The following is a 26,464-nucleotide window of genomic DNA, read 5'->3' on the forward strand; positions in this document are numbered from 1 at the left end:
TCTGTATACAGTCCAATGTGCACATGTGTGGACCACGCAAGTAGAAGACGGAAGCACTGGATTATCATCACCCAAAACCCCAGCTGAAGAGACAGTTTACAGTCACTTCACTTCCTGGCCCACTTTGCCAAGCCGAAACAGACCACTAAAAACTACTGTCTATCAAGCAGGGTCTGTGGAATAGCTTAAAAAAACAGAGGCCATCTGGCCATCTGGACAATTTAATAAGGGCAAAGGACTGGCAAGCTAGTGTAATATATGCTTGTGTATCATACTGTAAAATCATTTTTCTGCTTCCCATCATGGGTGGGAAGGAGACTGGAAGTGGAAAGGAAGGAGTAAACTAAATAAAAAGTGCCAGAGACAGAGGATTTACCAAAGGACTAGGCATAAAATTATATATCAACCTGTATCTGTGATGAAGACAAGAAAATAAAACAACAGAAGACCCTAGAATTAGTGGATTTGTCATTTGTTACTTTGTACATTTGTGGTTTTCTATACCAACCCACATTTTTCCTAAAGCAACGTCTCCTAGCTTTCTTGCATCCCAAGGCCAGATGCAAAGATCAGGAAAGAACATGAATAGGGTGTTAAGCTGCAGTGCTACTTTGTTTGCATCCTGCTCTCCAGGAATTCTGCGTATGGGGAGGTGTCAACACACATCAGTCAGACGCTCTACATTTACCCAATACCTCCCATCATTAAAAATTACTCAGCTTCTTCCTCACACCATAAGCAAAAAGTAACACAATCACAGGCCTAAATCTAAGAGTTAGGACTATAAAATTTAGAAGACAATATTAGGAGTAAATCTTCTTGATCTTGGATTAGGCACAAGCTTCTTAGATATGATACCAAAAGCACAAGCAACAAAAGAATAGATAAACTGGACTTGATCAAAATTTTAAAATTTTGTGCTGCAAATGATACCATCAAGAAAGTAAAGACAATCCATAAAATGCAAGAAAATATTTTCAAATAATGTACCTCTCCTTTTCTAAGTCCTATTAAAATGAAAACAAATTTCAAAAGAAAATAAATTTCTTAACGATGCTGAGAAAAAGAGGAACATTATTAAGCCAGAAATTTTAATGAGTTTGTCAGACTGAAAGGGATGGATGGGGTTTTAATCACAGACAAAATAAAGCAGAAATCACAACCAAAACCTAATCAAGAAGGCTTCAGATACCCTAATGGTAAAGTCACAAAGAAGCTAAAAGCCCAGGGTTGACAGGTGTCCACACCTAGAATGGGAAGCAGAATAGATGTCACTGTGATTAACTGAAGAATTAGCTACAGAACAGCTTCCTATGTTGGTCCCTCTCCCAATATCCTCCCTACCTAGAGGCTTGCTGACATCAAAGCACTTAGCTTGAATAAAACAGGCAGCACACCAACCTACCCTGTACCAGTCCACAAATCTCAACTCACCAAGATTCTTCTCAGCCCTTCTCTATTTACAAGGAAGAGGCCTGCTGGGGATGCACTCAACACACAGAGAGAAATTCTAGCTACCTATAGTTGGGAACTCACTCTTTATTCATGTGTATGAATGGAGAAAAAACAACCACCCCAACAGACATTTGAGGAAAAACAGTGGCTTCCAAGAGAAGCTCCCAGATTGAATAAAACAGAACTGACCCTGGATGAAATAGAAATTACAAAAACAGAAGGTAATCTTAGTAAAACAATTCTAACAAATTCTTTAGAGAGATTAGATATAACAATGCATACATATAAGAACAGATTAAAATGAAAACTGAGTGATCAGAGAATGGGAAAGAACTTTTGAAATTATAAATAGAATTATCAAAGTGAAACTTCTATTAGAAAGAAGATAATATTTTAAAATAGGACAGAAAAATTAAGAGACATTGATGATTAATCTATATTTATTCACTGTAAGTTATATTTGGTTCTTGTTCAAATATGTATGTCCAATTTCACACTTTCCTCTTTCATCACAATGGTATCTTTTCCCTCTTTTATCTTTTAAACAAACGAATTTTACAATTTCAAAATATTCTGTCTAGTTCTTTAGGTCTTGGTTCCCTATTTGTTGTGAATGTTTACTTCCCCTCCTTCCATGCAAATTACTTCCTTTTTGCAATTTATAGCATTTTATTGTGAGCTGATCAATGTTATGGATTCCTGATTTATTTATTCATATGAGAGTTTTCTATATCCTGAGCTGTGAAACGATCCCTCAGTGGTTTTGCATTTACTTTGACAATAATTTGTGGTTTTCCCTAGTCTGTGAAACTGAAAACTAAAGGATACCTCATTTAAAATGGAGTGGGGAGGCCAGAAGGGGAGCTCTCATGCCCTACCACTGGTCAGCTGCAGAAGCCAACAGGAAGGGAAGTATTATTGTGCTTTCCCAACAGGAAGAAGCCTACTTCACAATTCCAGCAGGAGAAAGGAAGAATTTCTCATTGGCCAGCAATAAGCTCAACCATTAATACCAAGACTCAACAAATGAGAAACTGTCACTACCCTAAACTCTCGCTTTTTTCCAACAGACTTCTGTTCGAAGCAGAAGTCCCAACTTTCTTTCCCTCTATAAAGTAAGGTTCCTCTCCTTTGATCTTTGGACTTCTATGTTTTGCCACAGTTTGCGTGTCCCAAACTGCAATTCCTCTGCTACTCCTGAATAAACTGATTTTGCTGATAAAATAACTGGCTCTTTTACTTTTAAGGTCAACAAGTCCAACACCAGTTTTGTGTCAATTTCTAGATATCATGTGAAGATACACTTGGATCTCTACCCCATCTGTGCTGCAGCCTTGGGTTTCAGTTCCACATCCCTCAGAGCTCTGGAAAATCAGTATATCCCAATCCCCCTTATCTGCTCCCAGACCTCCACCTCATTCTAAAGCTCTAAACTATGTACCTTGGAGAAGTTCTTTAATATTTCTGAAGTGCATTTCTTCACCTACGTATCTTAAAAATTAGTTTATAAATCAATAAAGAACATAGGAGTAAGATTTTGCCAACTTCTAAGAGTTAATATAAGTTAATTCCCCTTCTTAGTATCCCACAGTCCTTTTTACTTCCTCACATACCTCCGCAAGTCACTTTTCTCCCTATAAGTTGAGGACCAGAGTCTTATTCTTCTTCAAAGACTTTCTCAAGCATTTCTTCCTATCAGATTTTGATAAAAGAGAGACCAACCGACCATGGTCATTTGATACTGCCTTACAAACACTTCAAAAAACATACTTTCCCAAATGAAGCCGCCCTTCTATTAAAGTATACTTTATCTGACTAGTTTAGAAAAGTCATGCTGGTCATCTAAGTGTGGCAATCTAAAGAGGAAAAGTGTGGTAAGCAGAAGTCTGAAAGGCATTGTCACCACACACTAATTAATACAGGCCTGATGGTTAACCCCAGGTGAGGCTCCCATGATACCTCTTTCTATCTCTTTGAAGTTCACTGCAGCTCCAAGCATATTCCAACAGCTGACTGGAATGGAAGAGAACCTACCTCTGGTGACTCACAGCCTCATTAAGTCACAGCACAACTGATGTCACACATAGCCCAGAGACTCTCAAGAAGCACCCGCTACTGCTCTAGCCCTTGAGAAGCTCCTGAAAACTGCAGCTCCCAGAAAGTAAGGCGAACACAGAAACCAGAGAAGCACAGTCATTGCTTTCCTTTCACTATACTGATGAACAGATAATGAGAATCTAGATCTTAATTCCAAGCCAAGGGATTCTTCCTACTATTCACATGTTCTCTTGTATGCCATCCAAAATCCTAAGCCTTGTAACTGATTCAAAACCCTGCAATAAGCTATAGTTTGCAAATAATCTTGACTTGTTTTCCCTAGAACCTCCCACCTCCAACTCCTGTTAAGTCCCTGCTCAGTGGCAAAGTCTAAGCCTTCTCTCCCTGTAGCAGTGACACTTTCCTTGACTGGGGATCATGAACCAAGTCACCTCCTGATCTGATGGTCACCCCACAGATGATGGCCCCCGAGTATTACTGGAGATGCATCCAAATTTCTCCAGCCAGCTGTTTCTGGAGCACCTAGTTTAAATCACTTATCTAATTCACCTTTTTTTTTTTTTTTTCTAGGAAAAAAAAACCTTTGCGGGAAGAGGTATGTCTATCAACCTTTGAGGGAAGAGGTATGTCTATCAATCAAATTCAAATAAAAACTGTCCTAGTCTCTCTACTACCTTACCCTACGGTATTCTGAATTTGGGCAGTGTTTTGATGACAGATGACTAGTCTATGTAAAGAAACTTCAATAGTGTTTTTAAAATGAAAAAAATATGCCATAATTTTTTGTAAAGATATGAAAAGATATGTAAAGCTATGAAAAGAAAAAGACATGAAAAATATATAAACATGCATCTTACAACCCTCCTGTGGTAAGCAACAGCTTCTGCTGCTCTATTCCAATTTCCAGATCAATCCATCTTGATTTGCCACTTCCTTTTGCACACCTGGATAATGAACAAATTCTTTACCTTGCCTTAAAGGCCCTACATGATTTTGCCCCTTTTCAAATGATTATTTTGCTAAACTTATCTCTCACTGGTATACTTTGTTAACCAACCAGGCTAGTCTCCTTCCTGTCCTTCAAGCAATTTTTATTTTCTGCCACCATACCCTTGTTCATACGATTCCCTCCAATCTGAAATGCCCTCTCCAAAAATCCTACTAATCAGAACACTAGTCATCCTTTATGAAAAAGTTCAACTTCTACGTCCTCCATGAGGTCACAGCTGAAAATGATTACGCTCTCCCTCTAGTCACTTACGGATCTATTTCTCCGTGACCAAATAAGCTCCTAAAGGGAAAGAACTATACCTGTTCTTCTTTGCACCCTCACAGTGGTCAGTACAGGTGACTATACACAGTAAGTGTTCTTTAAACATATTTATTCAATAAATGCACGCATACTTTCACACCTGCCGAACAACATCACACTAGAAACAAATAATACTAACCATTTTTACCAAGGCAAATAAAAACAGGTTTAAAATGTCATTGTAATTTGCCTCAGGTATACAGGTATACTCAAAACCTATAAGGAAGGAAGAACCCCTCTCACCTACCAAGTCAGAGAACTATGTAGACATTTGATATTATCTCTACATAGTGAAGTAAAAATCATTTTTTATCGAAGTCCAAAAATAGCTTAATCAGCACAAAATCACAATGTGACATGCAAAGTTAAAGCTATGTCAAAAAAGAGGGGTTTTGTTTGTTTGTTTGTTTTTTTAAGATTTTATTTATTTATTTGACAGAGATAGAGACAGCCAGCGAGAGAGGGAACACAAGCAGGGGGAGTGGGAGAGGAAGAAGCAGGCTCCCAGCGGTGGAGCCTGATGCAGGGCTTGATCCCATAACGCCAGGATCACGCCCTGAGCCGAAGGCAGACGCTTAACGACTGAGCCACCCAGGCGCCCCCCAAAAAGAGTTTTAAATAGTCTTAGGTGAATCAGTATTCCCTGTCTGAGAAATAATGAATAGATGATTTAGTGTCCCAAACCTCAAGCCCAGAAATAGTTAGGTATTTATGCTGAATGTTAAATAGCAAATTGGGGCACTCTAATAAAAGCAGAATGATTTTTTAAAAATAATCAAGCTGGTTTACACTTCATTAAGAGTCCTCAACTACTGAAATAGCTAATAAGCATTCATTATTAAGGTAAAAGAAATTCTTGCATAGCTGCATATGCACTACACTCTTGCTATCCCCAAATATTATGAGGTCCATCCATATAAGTCAAAAATGCAGTTATTAGTTGATTTTTTTCCAACTGAACAACGGCTACATTAGATCAGATTTCTTGTCTACCCAAAACAAAAATCAGCGTCAGAGAGTGACAGAATCAGGAAAGTCAGGACTGTACTTCAAAGGTCAGGGACACAGTGATGATGACGATGATGATTACAATAAATCATACCATCAGAAACACTTTATGCACTTATTACATGCCACATGTGGCTCTCAGATCTTTATATATGTCAATTTACTTAAAACGTTAAGAGAACTCTGACTTGTGTGTGACTAGTTTATTTTTAACATGTATAATCCCATTTTACAGGTGACAGCACTAAGGCAAGGTTACAAACCTCATAAACTACAAGGCCAGGATTCAAATGCAGAAAGTCTAGCTCCAGAGCCCAGGCTCCTAACTGCAGTATCCCTTTCCTAGCTAATTCCCAAGGCACATTAATATCCCCTTTATCACCTACTGAGTACTTCTCCACCCTCCTTGCTGCCTTCCTCCTCTTTGAAGCCTGCTTGCTTTACTCTTCAAAACAAACTTTCTAATATTGGACGTGACTCTTGTAGCCTGTTCTGGGTAATTTCAAATCAGTTCTTGGTTTGAAGAAGTCTCAGTTTCTGAGATACGAAATTCCAGTAGCACTTCACACCTGTTATCTGAAGGAGGAGGGTCAGGAAACACTTACTAGTATCTGGAGGTTTCTCTTCAGATCTGCCAAATAAGAACTCGTATTTGGCCTTGGCAACACTCTGGGAATGCACTGATGGACTGTTAACCCAAACAAATGTCTCTGCCTGCAAAATTAAAACATAACAAAGACATCATTTAAAACATATCATAAAAAAATACATCATAAAGCAAAACAACCACAAGAGAATGGTTAGGCAATAATGACATATCTAATTGACAGAATGCTACACAGTCATTAAAAATGAAACATGAAAAATATAACACAACAAAAAGCAAAATATAAGATGATCACTGCAAGATTACAATTATATAGAAAAATAAACATACATCTATAGGGGAATAAGAAAAATATGAAAACTTTGGCTTGATGGGATGGCAGAACTGTGGTACAGTGTCTTCTTTTAATTAAAGTATAGTTGACATACAACATATTAGCTTCAGGTATACAACAAACAGTGGTACAAAATGCTCACCATGATAAACATAGTTACCACCTGTCACCATACAAAGTTATTCCAACAATATTGGCTGTATATTCCCTATACTGTAACTTTCATCCCCATGACTTATTTTATAATTGGAAGTTTAACCTCTTAATCCCCTTCACCTACTTAGCCCATCCTCCCACCCCTCTAGCAACCACCAATTTGTTCTCTGCATTTACGTTCTCTGCACTTATCTCTATTTCTGGGCGTATGTGTTTGTCTGTTCACTGATTTTGTTTTTTAGATTCTACATGACTGAAATCATATGGCATTTGTCTTTGTCTGACTTATTTCACTTAGCATAATACACTCTAGGTCCATCCATGTTGTTGTAAATGGCAAGCTTTCCATCCTTTTCATGGCTGAGTATTATTCCATTGTACATATATACATTTTCTTAATCCATTCATCTGTGGATGGGTACTTGGGTTGCTTCCATATCTTGGCTATTAGAAATAACACTGCAATAAACATAGGGTGCATATATCTTTTCAAATTCACGTTATTGTTTTCTTCTTCCACAGCTGAATTCCTGGATTACACAGTACTTCTATTTTTAATCTTTTGAGGAACCTCCATACTGTTTTCCATAGTCACTGCACCAATTTACATTCCCACCAACAGTGCATGAGGGTTCCCTTTTTTCTACATCCTTACTAACAACACTGCTATTTCTTGTCTTTTTTATAATAGTCATTAGCCATTCCATCTGTGGGAGGTGATGTCTCAGTTGTGATTTTAATCTGTACCTCTCTGATGATGAGTGATGCTGAACATCTTTTCACGTGTCTCTTGGCCATCTGTAGGTCTTCTTTCGGAAAAATGTCTATTCAGGTGCTTTGCCCAATTTTTTATCAATTATTTGGGTTTTTTGGAGTTGAGTTGTATGAGTTCTTTATATATTTTGGATATTAAGCCCTTATCAGATATATCATTTGCAAATATTTTCTCCCATTCAGTAGGTTTCCTTTTTGTTTTGTTGATGGTTTCTTTTGTTGTGCAGCTCTTTAGTTTGCTGTCCCAATAGTTGGGTTTTTGCTTTTGTTTCCCTTGCCTGAGGAGACAGATCCAGAAAAATACTGCTAAGGGCACTGTCCAAAAGCTGACTGCCTATGTTTTCTTTTAGGGGTTTTTTGGTTCCAGGTCATACATTTTGGCCTTCTATCCATTTTGAGTTTATTTTTGTGTATGGTGTAAGAAAGTGGTCCAGTTTCATTCTTTTGCATGTTGCTGTCCAGTCTTCCCAACACTATTTACTAAAGAGACGGTCTTTTCCCCAGTGCACATTCTTGCCTCCTTTGTCATAGATTTGTTGACCATATAAATGTGGGTTTATTTCTGGGCTATCTATCCTGTGCTATTGACCTACATGTCTATTTTTGTCCTAGGACCATACTGTTTTGAGTACTACAGCTTTGCAGTATATTCGGAAATCTGGGATTGTGATACCTCCAACTTTGCGCTTCTTTCTCAAGATTGCTTTGGCCATTCAGGGTCCTTTATGGTTCCATATAAATTTTAGGATTGTTTGTTCTAGTTCTGTGAAAAGTACTATTGGTATTTTGATAGGGATGCACTGAATCTGTAGACTGTTTTGGGTTAGTATGGACATTTTAACAACATTAATCCTTCCAGTCCATAAGTATGGTATATCTTTCCATTTATTTGTGTCATCTTCAATTTCTTTCATCAATGTCTTAAAGTTTTCAGAGTACAGGTCTTTCACTTCCTTGGTTAAATTTATTCCTAAGTATTTTATTCTTTTTGATGTTATTATAAATGGGATTGTTTTCCTAATTTCTCTTTCTGCTAATTCATTATTACTGTATAGAAACCAAACAGATTTTTGTATATTAATTTGGTATCCTGCAACCTGACTGAATTCATTTATCAGTTCTAATAGTTTTTTTAGTGGGCTCTTTAGGTCTTCTATATATCATACTATGTCATCTGCAAACAGTGACAGTTCTACTTCTTCTTACCAATTTGAATGTCTTTTATTTCTTTTTCTTGACTTACCACTGCAGCTAAGACTTCTAGTACTATGTTGAATAAAAGTGGTGAGAAGTGACATCCTTGTCTTGTTCCTAGTTGTAGAGAAAAAGCTTTTGGCTTTTCACCATGGAATATAATGTTAGCTATGGGTTGGTGGAATTTTTTAAATTAAATTTATGTTACTTTTCTGCAAATAGAAAACTGTATTTTATTTTTAGATGCATCATTTTCCAAATGATTGTCATTACCCCACGGTACAGAGCAGGAGTATTTGTGCATAGGTTCTACTAAATATGACAACAAAAAGTAGTCTTTCCCCAAAAGAGACCATATTTTTTATATAATCAGGAACACCACTCAGCCAAACAGGGGGCACAGAGTAGAAGTACCATTCATTCCATTTATACTAACTGTCCTAAATTTAAGCATCAGTCCCAGTGTTCTTTGGAATGCCTTAAAATCCCCTATTTGAAAGAAAAGCTACAAAGGTAACTGTGAAAGTGGTTCAAATCATGATTCTGAATTCCTATGACCTTCTTCCTGGCTGCTTTAGGCAACTGACAAAAATCAGGAGTGCCTCCCTTCTCTGGCCTAGGATTAATTAAAAATAAGTAATAAGGCAGAAATTGGAAAACACAGAAATCTGACCTAGTTCATTCAAGCAGCTATTCTTCTGACACTTTACCCTGAACTCAAAAATCAACCAGGATCCAGACACTGCCCTCACTGGTTTCCACCCTCTAATTATGAGACATCTTCTTTTCTCATGTCTGAGTAGCAAACTTGACCATTCACTTTAAGAGAGAGAAACACAAAGGATTTTATAGGCAACCAGGCAACCACTTCAAAGAGGGAAATTTTATGATTTCTATTATATTCTTTGGAGAGAAATGATTGACAGTAATGAGAAGGCCTATGATGGGGTTATGATTAACACCATCACCCTACTGCAGACTAGTTCAACAAGCAGGCTTCTCTTTGTTCTTTAATACTAATATCAAAGCGCTAGCCTGTACAATTTTGAGATAATGATTTATTTCTTAAAATAGCTCTAAAATCACTTAATGTTCATCCTGTGTAAAATTTAGCTTTATGGTAAAGGTGCACACTCCTCTTGAAGTTACATGCTTGATAATCACAGGCTGTTTGTTGATCAACCTTTTCCCCAGCATAGAGGAAATATCAACGTTTTGATGTGTTTAGCGAGCTTCAGACTGGTAGAAGAGGAATGTGGTGCCGTAATTTAGGTAGAGTGGTTAAGGAAGGCTCTCTGAGGAACTAATACTTGCAGAGATGAGAAGGAGGAGAGGCTGGGGAGGGACAGAAACCCCCATCATCTAAGCAGAGGAAGGGTTATACACAATGGCCTTAAAGCATGAAAGGATTAGGCTACTCAAATGATTGGAAAGCCAGTGGGGTCACAGAATAGCGGGTAAGTGGGAAACTAGAGACTGACCAGGAAAATAACACAGCAGAAAGTAACACTGTAGAAGTGACAGGGGCCAAACACACAAGGTGTGTAGGTCAAGGAAAGGTTTAATGGGAAGGCAGTGAAGGATTTGAAATATACAACGATTCACTAATATTTTTTAAAGATCATTCACTTAAAAAGAGCATATGATTGTTATAGGAAAACAGACTGAAATGAGTCAAGAGGAAGCAGTTAGGAGTCCAAGTTAGAGAGTATGGAAGCTTAGAGTAGAACAATGGCAATAAAAATAGGCAGAAGTAGATGAATTTTAAATATATTTTGTAGGGAGGATCTACATAAATTTTCTGATAAATTGGGCTTAAGGAATGAGAGACAGGGAGAAATCTGGGATAATTATAATGAATAACATTTACTAACCACTTAGTCCCAGCAAATCATTGCTCTAATGCAGCAGAGAGAAACTTAGCATGTCTGACTGTATGGCTTCTACTTCCCTTGATACTGTGACTTATAGCTTAGAAACTTCTGCTTACCCCTGCACATAGGCACCTAAGATTTGCAAAAACTGTTTCCTATCCAAAATCTACCTCACCCAGGGAAATAAGGAAGTATGTACAAAAATGACTCTGCTATGTTCAAGATTTACAGAATGACATGACCAGATTCCTGTATGCAAAGATCGACTGACCAAGGACAAAGAAGTTACACAACCTTCTTTAGATGTTCTACAGACATCAGTCACCTTTTGACTCCAACCCTCTCTTACTTCCTCCTCTTCCTAACAAAAGAATCTCAAATCTCGTGCCTGGGGAGATGGTTCTGTGGGACAACAGTCCTAGTCCACCATCAGTTCGCCGGCTTTCTGAATGAAATTGCTTTCCTTGCCCCAACATCTTGCCTTTGACTTAGTGCTCTATCATGTGGCCAGCAGGACAGGCTTGGACTCGGTCACACTAATGCAATACATGGGATATCTCATTTAACACTCAGAACAGTCATATGAAGTGGGCCCTACTATCATCCCAGTCTCATATGTAGAGAAAGAAGCAATAAGTGGGTAAGTAACTTATCCAAGGTTATAAAGCTAGTAAATTATGGATTCAAATTCTGAATCCAGAACCCATGACCCAAGCAATGACCCCCAGGAATCTGGCCTAAGCAACTCGGTGCATGTATTGAGACAGGGGAGACTAGAGAAGGAACATTATCAATAGCTCGGATTTGGGCTTCCAGGTAACCTCTCAAGGTCTCAGTAAAACAACAGAAGAGAAAATTCTAAAGACAAAATCCATTACTGTGGTGCTAAAAAACAAGAAAAGATGCCATCTATGAAGCACCGGTTTTAAGAAACTGCAGAAAGAATTTTCTGGCGTAGTTTCGATTTAAAGCCTGAAAACTGTTCTCTAAAGGAATATTCCTATTGAGGAAGGGTTCTTAACCTCAGTTCCACAGGGGTCTATCAATAGAATTCTGGAAATCTGATGTTAGATGGTGAAAAAAAAAATTCCATCTTTATTTTCACTTACCTGAAGCTGAAATGTAGCATTTTTTCAAATACGAATGTATGCAATGAACCACAGTATTATTTTCAATAGCTGCAACTTTGTTACCAATAGAAATCACAACCATTTTCACACCACCTAACAGTTACTGCAGATATTTTAAAATATAATTTATACTCATCCCTACTTTGAAATGATAGTAGTTACTAGACCCACCGCTAAATTTAATTATGAATAAAGAAATGCATTACCCTATCAAAATTTTCTTTAATATTTTGTTAAACATATGTGTTAAACACTGTAACTGATTTTCCTGCAGCTCCATGTACATTACCATATGTACTGTGAAAGCATTCTTCTGACAAGAGATCCAGAGCATTACCTGACTGCCAAAGGGGCCGTGGCGCAAAAGAAGAGACCTTGCTCTTTACTATAGAGAACAAACTGATGGTTACCACAGGGGAGGTGGGTGCTGGGGTGGGGGAAATACATGATGGGGATTAAAGAGTACACTTATCATGATGAAATAAAATTAAAATAAAATAAAATAAAACAAAATAAAATAAATTTTTAAAAAGAAAACAAGCAAACAAAAAAGAAGAGACCCTGCTCAAGAGCATTGTTCCTTTACGTGCACCTCATGACTCGTTAGTGAGCTGATCAGATTTTTAAGTTTATACGTACATATATACATTTAAGAGAATAAAACTGAAAAGACCAGAGTATGATACCTTACTATGCAGTAAGATAAACACTGTTCGTAAAACTCCTAAGTTACTGGTGTGCATGTGCACATGCATGTGGGAGGGGAATGGGGGGGATCATTATGTAAAATGAGTATCTTACAAACTGTTGGAAACACACTGCTCTACAGTGGCTCTCCAACTTCAGCATGAATTGGCACCATCCTCAGGGCTTGTTAACACATGTACTTTGGAATCACCCAGAGTTCCTGTTTCAGTAGGTCTGGGATGTTTGGCCTGAGAATTTGCATTTTCTAACAATGTTGCCAGGTAATGTTAATGCTGGCGCTCCAGGGACTGAATGTTGTGAACCACCGTCCTAGACCAGTATTTCTCGTAATCACACAGGAATCTTGTTAATATACAGACTAAGCAGGTCTGGGGTGGGACCTGAGATGCCTCTGCATTCCTAAAAAGTTCCCAGGGGGATGCTGACACTGGTTCACAGAGCACATCTGTGCTAAAATTTGTAAGTAAAGCAGTGTTCATAGCATATTCAGACTTCAGAGAAGAGAAGCATTTTTTAAAGGGATGTTTTACCCAGGAATTAAATACACTAAAAGATTCCAGTCTGATAAAGCACTCCATGCTATGACAACTATGGGGGACAACTATGGGGGACCCTAAAACCCAACAATCAGACCCGAATCAAAGCATCAACATTCCTCCACCTTGCCTAGTGAAATAAAATCCATTCTACCTACATTAATAATTCTTAACCTATATATATATATATACATATATATATATATATAGGTTTTATATGTAGGTGTGTGTTTGTGTGTGTCTCCTCTTCCCAAGCCAAGGGTTGTATCAGCACCCGTCTCTACAGTAATTTTTGAAGGTCTTTGAAAAATAGTATTTGAAACAAGCAACTTGACCAAAGACCCATATAATTCAGTACTACTTTTTCCTTCTGTACTGAAGGAATTCTACTAATTGAATAAAGTATATTCTTTGATTTTGTCACAGTCATTTTAGAAACATAGATTGCATTAAGAAGTATGGGATATGAAGTAACATTAGCAAACGGACTGCCAGATGATCCAGACTTCAATTCCACCTGGAATTAGCACTCAATCTCACACTAATACTTAGTCTTTGGACATTAGCTTCCCTATTGATAAAGAGTGTTATTCAAATTTATCTCTAAGATCCCTTCACATTCGGTAGCACAAAGATTCTTCACACTTCTGAACCACCCTCACAGATATTACATTAAGGAGGAAAAACACAAATCTTTCCCTATGATAACATTACAATGACATGATTACCAAAACACGCCCTGCATTTAAAGATGCAAGTCCACCGTTATATGGACAGGACAAATAAAATCTCAATCTTACATTTTACATGGCTGTTCAAGTGTGCAAAGAATTTTCACTTACATTATCCAACTCTCTGGATGTTATTGACTATAATTACCAGTCTAGACACATAAGAAACACTACTGATGTAAAATTATTCTTTTAATTGCCTAGCTGCAAAAAATCAAGAGGAGAAAGCAGAAAGCAACAAGCAAATTTTAGAAGTAAAAGTAATTTGATTTGGGAGGAGAAGGATGGAGCCAAAGGAAGGGAAGGGTGGAACAGGGACTGAGAGTAGAGGTTGTATGCTCTTTCATTTCTCATCATTTCCATCTCAGTGTGGTGTTCAGAGGATGGGAGAGTCTCCTAGTCAGCCAGAGCTGAGTGCTATCAAATGCTTTAAGCCAGAGACAAACTGAAATAAAAGGCCATAAAAGCAGTATTTCAGAACTTATTAAGAACAAGTACTTGGTTCCAACATTCACACCTCACACTTGATCCTGTTCAATCCCATCTGCTCCCATCGCCCAGCAGAAGTCGGGCCTGTGGAAACAGGGCACTGTGCATGGCATTGCAAGTGCAGGCAGGCTTAGTGCCAATGCTGCAAAAGGCGATGGTGAGATGGGTGTTACGGCTGAACTGTGTCCTCCAAAATTCGTATGTTGGAGTCCTAACCCCTACTACCTTAGATGTGATTGTATTTGGAGACAGTCTTTAAAGAAATAATTAAGTTAAAATAAGGTCATTTGGGTGGACTCTAATTCAATATGACTGGTGTCCTTATAAGAAGAGGAGATCAGGACACAGACACACACAGAAGGAAGACCATACAAAGATACAAGGAGAAGCCAGACATCTGCAAGCCAAGGAGAGAGGCTTTCAGAAGAAACCAGCCCTGCTGACACCTTGATCTCAGACTTCTGGCCTCCAAACCTGTGATAAAGTAATTTTGTCTCTGGCTGCTTAAGCCACCTACTCTGAGGTACCTTATTATGGCAGCCAAGGCAACTATTACATTAGGAAGGCTGAGGGAGCAAGAGCAAAAAGAAGGCCATTTAGGATGACAAGTACTTTATGTCCTGTTAAAAGAGAACAGAACCAAAGTCATACCACACAGTACTCAAATGCCAAGGGGCAGGGGAAGGTGGGGAGAGGAGTGGCTAAAACAAGTAGGATTAGAAAAAAAGAATGGTCATCAAAAAGTTAGATCCCCAGATCCCTACCTCTGCTTCCATGGGCAAGTATCCCTCCCCAACGCAGGCAAAAGAATGGAGCTGTATTCACCGCAGAGATTTTTTGAAGAACATCTCTGGCTGAGGGACACCAGGCACAAATGATACAAGACAAAAGAGTGGAAATGGGGATTTGTTTGCTAAACGTTAGGATGCTTAGACTTCTCCAATCCAGCCCATAAAATGCTGGCACACTAGACTTTACTGTGCAGGCAGGCAGATGTGAAGAGTTTTCTCTGCAAAATGTAACCAGCTGAAGAAAGACCTAGATAATTAAATCAGGGGTCCACTAATAAGTGGCCTAACCAGGTTCTCATACAGTGAAGTTTAAACTACCGACTGGCTATTAGAACCCACCATTACAGTACTTCATATTCCTTAATTTTCACGTCTGTGATACTTTATGAAAATTATCATCCAGTTAGTTTGTAGAATGTTCTTCACCTTGGGTTTATCTTTACAGTTCCTCATTATTAAGTTCAGATTATACATCTTTGACATGAATATCATAGAGGTGAGGCTGTTCTGCTCTTTGCATCCTTCCGTGGCACACAGTTTTAACCTGTCCCATTACTTAATCATACTCATTTTGATCTGCCAGGTTTCTCCACTGTCATCTGCAACTTCTTCTCATTGCAATTAATCAGTATGCTGCAGAAAAATTCTTAGAAACTAAGTAAATACCTCATCAAACTTTCAACCTATAAATTTATATATTTTTATCAGTAAAGGCTGAATTTACTATTTTATTCAATGGGTTGTAATCTACTTTCATTATGTATTTCAAAGTTCAGATTGCCCAGTTTTGACTATCTGGTCTCTGGTTTTTCTTGACATGTCCCCATTATTTTATGAGTACCACTTTACTTTCTGGTATAATAGGATGTTCCAGGCTTCTCCCTAGAATCAGCCATTTCTTTAAAAAAAGGGGGGGGGGACAAAAATACCCAGTCCCTTTTAGTGAAGAATATCACTTAGTATTTAGATTTAAGAACTAGACTTTGGGTGATTGGGTATGCTCATTGCTACTGAGGTGCACCTGCTTACAGACCAGCTCAGAGGACACAGAAAATTTTAAACAGACACACACAAGCATGTGTGCTCCCAGCAACAGGCTGAATAAGGGCCCCTCAGCATGTCCACATTCTAATCCCTGCTATCTGTGAATGTTGCCTTACATAGCAAAGACTTTGAAGACATGATTAAGTTTCTTGATATGAGGAGACTATTGTGGGTTACTCAGGTGGGCCCAGATTTGATACAGAAAAGAGGAAAGCAGAGTGAGACAGTGCTATGCTATTAGATGGATAAAGGGGCCAAACGCCCCTAGTAAGGAATGTGAGAAATGCAGTTCCAGAGGCTGGAAATAGCAAGGAAATCGACCCTCTCCAGTCTCCAGAGCAAACACTGCCTTGCTGGCACCTTCATTTTAGCCCCTAAGACTCAATCAGACTTTTCACCTCTAGAACTGTAAGAGAATACACTTCTGTCGTTTAAGCTACCACACTGGAGTACTTTGTTACAGCAGCCATAGGGAACTAATACAAACACCAGAGAAATGTATGTACAAGTGCATACTTTTTATTCTATTTTTCTACATCTACACAATTAAAAAACCAAGAGTTCACACTCACATTTTTTCCATAAGTATACTTCTGCTGCTTTCAAGTACAAATGAGTTGTTAATGAAATAATCACCAGACTTACGAAGGAATTGCTATTGCACTAATCCTGCTGTCGTGATTGCAGTTCATCCAAATATACTCCACTGTTCCACTGTAGCTAAGACACTTGTATTGCTGAAAAACCAAAAACAAAACCATCCATTTCTTCCATTTACATGGTTATAAACAGAGATACTCAAATCTTATCATGTGCAGCATTTTTCCCTTTAAAAAGATATTTGATACATGCCTGCATGCATGCATATAAACAAGCAGAATAAACACTGGTGTTTGAGAAGAAGGTGGCCCAATTTATAGGTGGGGAATTTAGAATTCCCCTACAACCAGCTCCTACTACCTTGACAGGCTAATGGGATAGATATTCCAAAACCGGTAACCGCACCAAGTACAGTTGGGACAGAGGGCCTCTCAAGAGTAGAGGGAGACGAGAAACAGCCAGGAGACAAACAAGGTAACAGAGAGGCTAAATCTTTGATTTCTAAAGGTTAAAAACAGGAGCAAAACCAAAGAGCAAAGCAGGAAATGGGCCACAAGACCAAAAGGAAGACAGTAGCAAAAAGGAGACCTCAGCTCCTCACCTCGTCACTATCTGGCCCTGCTGCCAAGCCTATTTTTTTACTGTGTGAGCACAAAGACAAGAGCTGAATTCATGGCTTTTTTAAAAGCCCCTGAAGCTCCATTCTCATTTTCCCACCAGCTGCTGTCTACTCACTCAGCCCATTTCCTGAAAGTGCATTCCCCTGGGGCAGGGCAAGTGGGAGTCCTGCTGCTCCTCCCCTATGGAGTCAGGGCAGCCAGCCTAATGGGGGAGGGGGTGGCAGGGGCTCCAGGGCAGACACAGAGGAACCCTGCTGCCTTCCATCGCGTGGAAAGTCAAAGGGAAGGATAAGCAGGCTTTGGGCCAACTCAAAGGACTCTTCCCTTGATAATCTGTGTCCTGGACCCATTTTAGTTACTTTCTGACCAAATGGGAAGATTATATCTCCCTTCTTGGAACTCTGCCCACACTGGGCAAGACTCTGCATTCACAGCACATTATGATTTATTAGAAATAGTGACAGAACCTTTATTTTGGGGGGAGGGCAATGTAGAGAGTTAGGGGTTAGAAAACTAGGATGATAAATACTCATTACAAAACCTCTGTAAAATAAATGCAAGACACAGGGATCAAGTTTCCTCACAGCTCCTTCCGTAAGGCACCAACTAACTAAAGTGCTGGAGACCTTCAAAGAAAGAATTAAAAGAAAATTAGTAACCAAATATTATCAATTCATACTATATCCTTGCCTTTCCCACTATTTCAGTTAGTAATGACAAGTGGGTGAGACCTTCGGCAGCAAATGTACAGACCCATGACAGCGTTTCATTTTGCCTTTCCTGTTTCCCTACCTACCTATTACCTACCACCTCCACCTTCCTCAGGCTCTGGACCCGTGTGCTTCAGGTTTAAAACTCATAAATGAAGCAGACAATATAAAGATCCAGATTTTAAAGAGAAAAACACACATTTTTAAGCCTTTAAACACATCTTCCTACTTGCCTCAGGTCCTTACTCAGGAGGCTCGAGTTTTCCACATGCGGAGAGCACTGCACGATTTCAGCAACCTGAGAGAAGACTGCAAAGCCACACAAAACTTCAGAAGTCAGCCCAGCAAAATCAACATGCCTCCAAGGGAATCAATCAGACTTCGAATAATAGCATTCACAAATGCTCCTCCGCGTACTCAAAAAAGGCAGGAAGACTAGGTACTGAGAACAATCAAAACCAGTATCACACAAAGCAGACAGACTATGGGCTCACACCAAGTGTCCCAAAATGTTTTTGCTGAGTCCTTACAAACTCAGCAACCTCAAAAAACTCTAGAAGCCTTGGCAGAAACACCAGAAAAAAATTACATAAATGAAAACTATCTGCCTACTCATCTAAATCTAAGCTTTGCAAAATATGAATGTCTTTAGTTACTTCAAAGTTTCCACTAAATTCTGAAAAAAACTACAACCACTCTAATGTTTAAAAAACATGTCATTTGGCACTTTGACAGGAAGGAAAAATAGGTGCTAAATGTGACCAAGGTGGAAAAAACGAGATCTTCTCGGTTTTTGAACAAAAGAACAAATGATCTTTTGTACAAGAACAATCAATTAAAAATATAAAGAGATGGTGGTATTATTAGTTTAACACTTCCCTTAAAAACGAGAAGTGTCTCAAGACGCTTCTCAAAGTGTCTTCTAACCTTAGTCTGCTACATCTTCATTTCCCTTAACTTAAAAGTGACCTCTTGGGTGGTGGCTATGTATTTTAGTGAAACGTGTAATACCCAAGACCGGATCTTACAAATAAGCCATGCTAAAGATGGTTTTTGATTAAGGTAAGAAAAGCAGCCACAATTTTCTTCTCAAGGAGGCATGTGAGGGATCAAATAAATTAAACCAACATTCTTTCCTACTTTTGAAGTACAAGTCATTTACCAGACCCAAATGTATAGAGAAAAAAGTGCCTCTGGGCAAATACAAACATTCTAAAAGTCATAAAATTCAGGTTGTAATTTAAGCTGAAATAACACATGAAATATTAGGAGTAATACAATCATTGCATTAATTTCTACAAGAAAATATGCAGTCCAAAGCAAAGGGTCTCCAAACTCCTTTTGAAAAACACCAAATGATCATGAAATTGGTTTCATAAAACCATAAGGATCAGGTCAACGACCCTGGAGCTGGTTCTTCCTGCAGGACATAAATCCAGACCAGACAATACCAAGCATCACATCCCTAACTGCTAACAGATGCCTGTCATGAAGAAATGTGCATGAGCTAAAATAAAATTATTTATAAAACACACATCTGTCAAGGCAAGGTATAGAAGGACAGCAAATAGAACACTAGGTCCTGAAAACAGAAATTTAACAAAAAATTCTAAGTCAATTCTCAGACAAACAATACTAGTTATCAATGGTCCTGATAAATTTTTTCATCAAATTTAAATTTTAACTTAAAATGAAACACAAAAGTGAAATACTTATGTGAGTGTTTAATACCCCAGTTAATCACCAGTAAAGTCATTTTTTTCAAAATGTCCTGACAAAGCAAGATACATTAATTGCCAATTTTCCACTGATAACTTCTCAGCATCCCAGCTTCAGGAAAGTCATGATGGGCAGTTAATAGGGAAAAGACACTACACAAACTGACAAAGTGATCTGGATTTTGATTTCAGAAGATCTCCGTTCTACACTACCTTCAATACTAAAAAGTTCAATTTTACATGTTTAGATTTTGCAAAGACACACATTTGTAATCCAAAATGAGTAAACTTCTCAGACACAAACCACTTACATAAACATGATAAAAGTAAATAATTATTTCAGGACTTATATGTCCCATTTGGTCAATTACCTCTTCAGGGACATCAAGTTGTACACTGGTCCCTGACAGTTCATCAGCCTCAACCACAGAAGCAGGTGATCTAGGAACTGCCTTGCTCTGACTCATACCTGAGAAAGATAACATTAGGAAGAACGAAACATTCTAGAGCACGATTTCTGCTGGCCCAGGGAACATCTGTAAGAGAGTACCCGGGGTGCAATGGATAAACTGTAGATCACCAAACTGCTCAGGCACACTGGATCAGATTCTTGGAAATGGAGCTGAAGAACCTAAATTTTTTTTTTTTTAAGATTTTATTTATTTATTCGACAGAGACAGCCAGCGAGAGAGGGAACACAAGCAGGGGGAGTGGGAGAGGAAGAAGCAGGCTCATAACGGAGGAGCCTGATGTGGGGCTCGATCCCACAACGCCGGGATCACGCCCTGAGCCGAAGGCAGACGCTTAACGACTGAGCCACCCAGGCGCCCCTGAAGAACCTAAATTTTTACCTCACTCCTCCAACTGATTCTTAGGCATGCTGAAGTTTGACTCTATTATTCTAGAGCTCCATGGAGTATACAACTGAGCCCTTAAGAAATACTAACAGTAGGAAGCTGACAGAAAGGAACAAAGTCTGTTCCTCTTAGGCTACCTCCACCATCCCTACAGCAAAAACTACAACCACAAAATACCTGGGAAAATGTACTCTTAGGATTTCTGGTTTATTGTGGGTATTTCACAACTGGTGTTAAAGATATTAACTGCTATTATCAATGGCTTTAAATTAGTGCAGTGAGCGAGATTAGTCACGAAGTTGTTTTTGAATCCAAGCAATGCAAGGAGTACCGTATGGAGTAATGCCCGTTCCTACAAAAGGCAAGTCATCCTCACAGACAATGGGATTTTCAACAGATAATGCAGGAGCTGAAGAAAAAGGAGTGAATGCAAATTACCTTTGTTCTTAAATACAGAACACTGGAGAATAAATGATTCACTGAGAAGTGTCTTCACTTTTATAGTTTTAAAGACATTTACACATACCCTAGCCCCAGCCTACCCACCCACACACCCCACAGTCTCTGATCACCAGAGCTTCTGAGGATTAGAGGCTTGTTCTATTTTTACATTTATAATTGGAATATACAAATCATGTGATAAACTATATTTTTTAGGTTGAGCTCAAATAATACTTAATGCTTTACTAAGTATCGAGAGCTAATTTTAAGAATGCTTGATTGGGCTTACTGGAAACCTAGAAACTGATTTGCTTCTGTGGGAAAATAAAAGCAGAGTTCCAAATAATAATAAATAAACTTTTGGGATTCAAATATGAGAGTCAGAAATTGCCTATACATTTTACTTAGACATAGATATATGGTAAAATCTGGTTAACTGAGATTGGTAGCTCACATAAATTTATGAATAAAGGCTACTGATGTGAGTGATTACAGATCCCTAATTTTGCTTGGGGGAGCTGAGAACAAATGATCTTTTGTACAAGAACAAATCAATTAAAAATATAAAGAGATGGTGATATTATTAGTTTAACACTTCCCTTATCTGGAACATAATAATCCAACAAACACATATTGAGACAACAGAAAAGAGATTTTCAGACTGATCAAAGTATACATGTTCAAAAGTCCATGCAATTAAATATATATACATTAATCAGGAAAACACTTGAGGGCTCTTGCATATGAACAACTGAGGGAAATCTTGTTATTTTCTAAGTAGGACTCCCAACAGTTTATTAGGAAGAGGAGTAACCAAGTGTTAAGTCTCCCTGCCACACATCCCCCATGACTACAACTACAAGGATTCACAACGATGCCAATCCTAGGAGTACGTATCAATCACCTCAACACACCTAGGCTTCAGAATAAATAATCCCTCAGGAAAGAATGGTGACAGCACACAACTCTAGAAATTAATCTAACTCAGGGCAACAAAATCAAAGGTAAGAACAGCCCAGACAGAGTCCAATTCTCTAAGAACTAATTCCATGTCATCCCATCAATCCCTGTCCTCTCCATTCAGCATGAGCACTGGTAAGCTGACTGAGATAGAAGCCAGCATATGCTGAATTTACTTTCACTATTCCACTATGACCTGGAAAAGGAGGGAGGCAGAGAAGAGACAGGAATGAGTTAGGGAGGCTGAGATCAGGTATATGTTAGAAGAGTAATACATTACAACACAGCCATTTCCAAGGCTCTCAAGAGGCTCTTAAGCAGGAAATCACTGCTTGCCAAAGCTTATGAGATCACCAAGTTAATAATGAATGCACTTGTAGGTGGGGTGAAGTGTGGGTGCAACTAGCATGACTAAGAAACCCAGTGACCTGTGCCCTAGTAAATGAGTCCTAGGTCAGGATCCTTCAGACATTTGCTATGGCGTGCTCATACCACTGTTGGAGTGTAAAGAGATGTAACCCACTTGGACAATAATTTGGCTATTTCTGTCAAAATCTGAGATGTACACACCCCTTTAGCAGCTCCACTTGTAGGAATTTAGTCTACAAAAACCAACATACCAAAGAGGGCAGTAAAATGATATTTGTTTTAGCAAAACACAAGAAATAATTCACCTGTCTATCAATAGGGGTCTAATGACCTATTCTAGAATATAATGAAATACAATAGAGATTTAAGAAAAGAATAAGGAAGACTTTATGTGCTACTCTAAAGCTATCTCCAAAGTACATTAAGTAAAAACAGTAATAGAAATCTGTGTAGAATATGCAACCATTTATGGGAGGGATGTGTGGGTATGTGCACACGTACACGTACACACACACACACACACACACACACACACACAGTCTCTGGTAACAGACGCCAGGAGACCTGGGTTTTTGAGGTTAGAGAAAGACTTTCTTTTTATAATTCCTACTCTTTCGTATCAATTAATTAATTAATTAGTTTTTAATCATACATCATATATTATTATTTTCAATTTGGGATTTGTTGCTTGGTTGGTTGTTGTTTTTCTAGGGTTTCTTCTGAGCATTCAAGGAGTTACAGAAAATATTTACACATTTTCCTGTAAAGGAAAATTGCAGGTCAATCTCACAAAACTGAATGTAAAAATCCTAAACAAGAAATTAGCAAAGTGAATTCAACAATATATAAAAAAAATAATCCATCACAACCAACCTGGCTTTATCCCAAGAAAGCAAAGCTGTTTTAATTTTAGAACTCCATTAATGTAATGTACCATACTGACAAATTAGGGGAGGAAAAAAAACCTATCTGATCATCAGAATACATGCAGAAAAATATTTGATAAAATTCAACATCCATTCATTATTTTAAAAAGAATCCTTAGCAAACTCGGTATAGAAAAGAAGTTCTGTAAACTGGCAAAGGCATTACAAACAATCCAGAGTACCTACCTGTCCTATACACAATCCTACCTGTCCTATACACAAACGATACAAAGGTGTTTAATGGTGCACCTTAAACCCTTTTTGAAAGATAACCCCTTTAAAATATCCTACATATGCTTTCAGCATGTTTTATAACATCTTACATCAAAACTTCCAAAGCCAGAATTTCCATGAATCCCAACTGAAGAATTCTTGACATAAAGACCTAAATAAAAGTATAAAAACAGGAATCCATTCTATAACACTATCTGATTTATAGTACTAAAACAAGACTCTACATACTCAAGTGTTCGAAAAACCTGAATGCGTCCTCAGACTACAAAATAAAGTCCATGCTCTGGCTGGACAATCTGGCTCCATCTCCTCTTTCAACTTTTACCTCTCGCTGATCCACTACACTAACCAACACTATTCAACCACCCAGTAGTTAATGCCTTATGCCTCCACCAACCTTGTCCTTCCATCCTCTCTCCAAGCTCACATTTAACCAAGAGAGAAGCAAGTCAAGATGAGTCAAGACATCATCTTTATTACTGATAAAGATGACTAGAGAAAATGGCTATAATCTATGATAGGAATTAACCAGACTTCTCTCTAGCCAGTCATTGGCACAGCTAGATAATCCCAAGCCATCCCAGCAGGGCCAGGTCTTTTAAAGCAGAAAAAGCCAAATGCAGGCTGACTGTGAACAGAGAGGCCTAGCAGGTGCTGAGTGGAGAATCTTTGTTCTCCCCAACTCACCAATCAGTAAGTCACTCCTCTTTCTGCGGCAGTCCCTTTGACTAGAAATATGAGGCCAGGTAAAGATAGACTGTCTCACTAATACTCAACCCTTTCTTCAAGGCACAGTACAGGTTCCACCCTTGATCTGAAAACCATCCCATCTCAGACATCATTTATCATGTTATCCTTTCCTTGGAATTCCTATAGCACTTAATACTGTGCTACTCTGTTCACTTACAACAGTATCTGCTGTACTGATGAGTAGTCTATCCTGGGACTCTATCTTCTCTCTCTGACTGCGCAGCACTTAGATGCATACCCGAACAAACGACACCCAACTATCTCCTGATTTAGAAAAATTATTAATGTCAGAATGTGGAGTGGAGTGTTCGATAGTTAAAAAGGAATGCTAAATAAAGGGGAAACATAATCAAGTGGTGTTCTCTGAAGATTCATAGTCAATGGCATTCTGGTTAGAATACAAAATACAAAGAAGCAAAAGCCAAGAAAACAGGCCAGAGAGAAGCGAGAGAGGGAACTACAGTTATTTAGAGGTGATTTGGAAAAGGGTTCTTTGAATGTCAGAGTGATAAACTAAAGCAGAAATCATAAAAGAATGGACAGTTGTCCAACAAAGAACTGAACAAAACAATTCATGAAAACAAATTGGCAAATGCATAAGTATACTAAGGATCACTTCACTGTAGGTCATCAGCTGATCCGGAATGGCTTGCTGCCTCTGGAATATTGCTCACATAACAGAGTTGCCAAAAATCGGAGCTGGTAACTAAGTCATTTTTATACTCTTTTTATGTACAACCAACAGATCCCAATTAGATCCTTATTAGAGTTCCAAGCCTAATTGAAAAGAATAATGAAGACGATTTAAGGAGCTAAGAAGATGTGGTCCATATATACAATGGAATATTACTCAGCTATCAGAAAGAACGAATTCTCAACATTTGCTGCAACATGGACGGCACTGGAGGAGATAATGCTAAGTGAAATAAGTCAAGCAGAGAAAGACAATTATCATATGGTTTCTCTCATCTATGGAACATAAGAACTAGGAAGATCGGTAGGAGAAGAAAGGGATAAAGAAAGCGGGGGTAATCAGAGGGGGGAGTGAAGCATGAGAGACTATGGACTCTGAGAAGCAAACTGAGGGCTTCGGAGGGGAGAGGGGTGGAGAATGGGATAGGCTGGTGATGGGTAGTAATGAGGGCACGTATTGCATGGTGCACTGGGTGTTATACGCAAGTAATGAATCATCAAATTTTACATCAAAAACCAGGGATGTACTGTATGGTCACTAACATAATATAATAATAAATATTTTTTAAAAATAAAATAAAAATAAAAATAAAAATAAATAAAAAATGAAACTTCTGCAAAGAGTAAAAAAGCTTCGGACAAATATAAAAAAACTTCTGAGGAGTAATCATACTCTTGAAGACTAGAAGTTAAAGACAATACAGCAATTAGACATTTTACAGCGCCACTGAAAAATGATGAAATTCAGCAACAGAGAAATTTTACCTAAATCTGAAGGAGAAACTCTAAACATAAGCATTGTTAATGAAGCCGGAGTAGAAACAATACGATCTTTTTTAGTCATCTCAATACTCGGTAGTCCACACAGTTGTCAACACAATGGGACAGTAACAGAACATGTTGCCACAATTTAAGCTATTGAAAGGCAACAGAAGATAAAAAAACAAGAGTCATAAAAAATAAATATACATAAGAAACTATTTTAGATATAAATATTCCTCTAGAGAGGTCTTTAAAATTGTCATTAAGGTATTTTGTTTGTCCTGAGTCAAACAGATAAATCGGGTATCTGTCTGACGAAAATATTTCTACGTCCTGGTCAACAGTGTACGTGCTTCCTCCACTGCCCAGAGCTCATTCCTTCATGCACATAACAGGCATTACCTGCTTTCCTGATAAAACTTTGTAAAATCTACAACACTGGGGGGCGCCTGGGGGGCGCAGTCGTTAAGCGTCTGCCTTCGGCTCAGGGCATGATCCCAGCGTTGTGGGATCGAGCCCCACATCAGGCTCCTCCGCTGGGAGCCTGCTTCTTCCTCTCCCACTCCCCCTGCTTGTGTTCCCTCTCTCGCTGGCTATCTCTATCTCTGTCGAATAAATAAATA

At 38.5% G+C, this 26,464-nt stretch overlaps 1 protein-coding gene across 5 annotated transcripts in view; it reads right to left on the bottom strand.

Moving 5' to 3' along the window:
• The window catches only part of PSD3 (pleckstrin and Sec7 domain containing 3), a 701,003-nt gene that overhangs the window by 454,691 nt on the left and 219,848 nt on the right, over positions 1-26,464 (bottom strand). For all 5 annotated transcript variants that reach the window (XM_087856333.1, XM_087856334.1, XM_045779175.2 and 2 more), the window contains one exon: positions 6,439-6,547. In XM_087856333.1, coding sequence (XP_087712459.1) covers positions 6,439-6,547 — 109 coding nt within the window. The remainder of the gene's footprint in view (positions 1-6,438; positions 6,548-26,464) is intronic.

Source organism: Ursus americanus, chromosome 27, assembly GCF_024610735.1.
Source record: "Ursus americanus isolate L20-20 chromosome 27, mUrsAme1.1.p, whole genome shotgun sequence".
NCBI classification, from domain to species: domain Eukaryota; kingdom Metazoa; phylum Chordata; class Mammalia; order Carnivora; family Ursidae; genus Ursus; species Ursus americanus.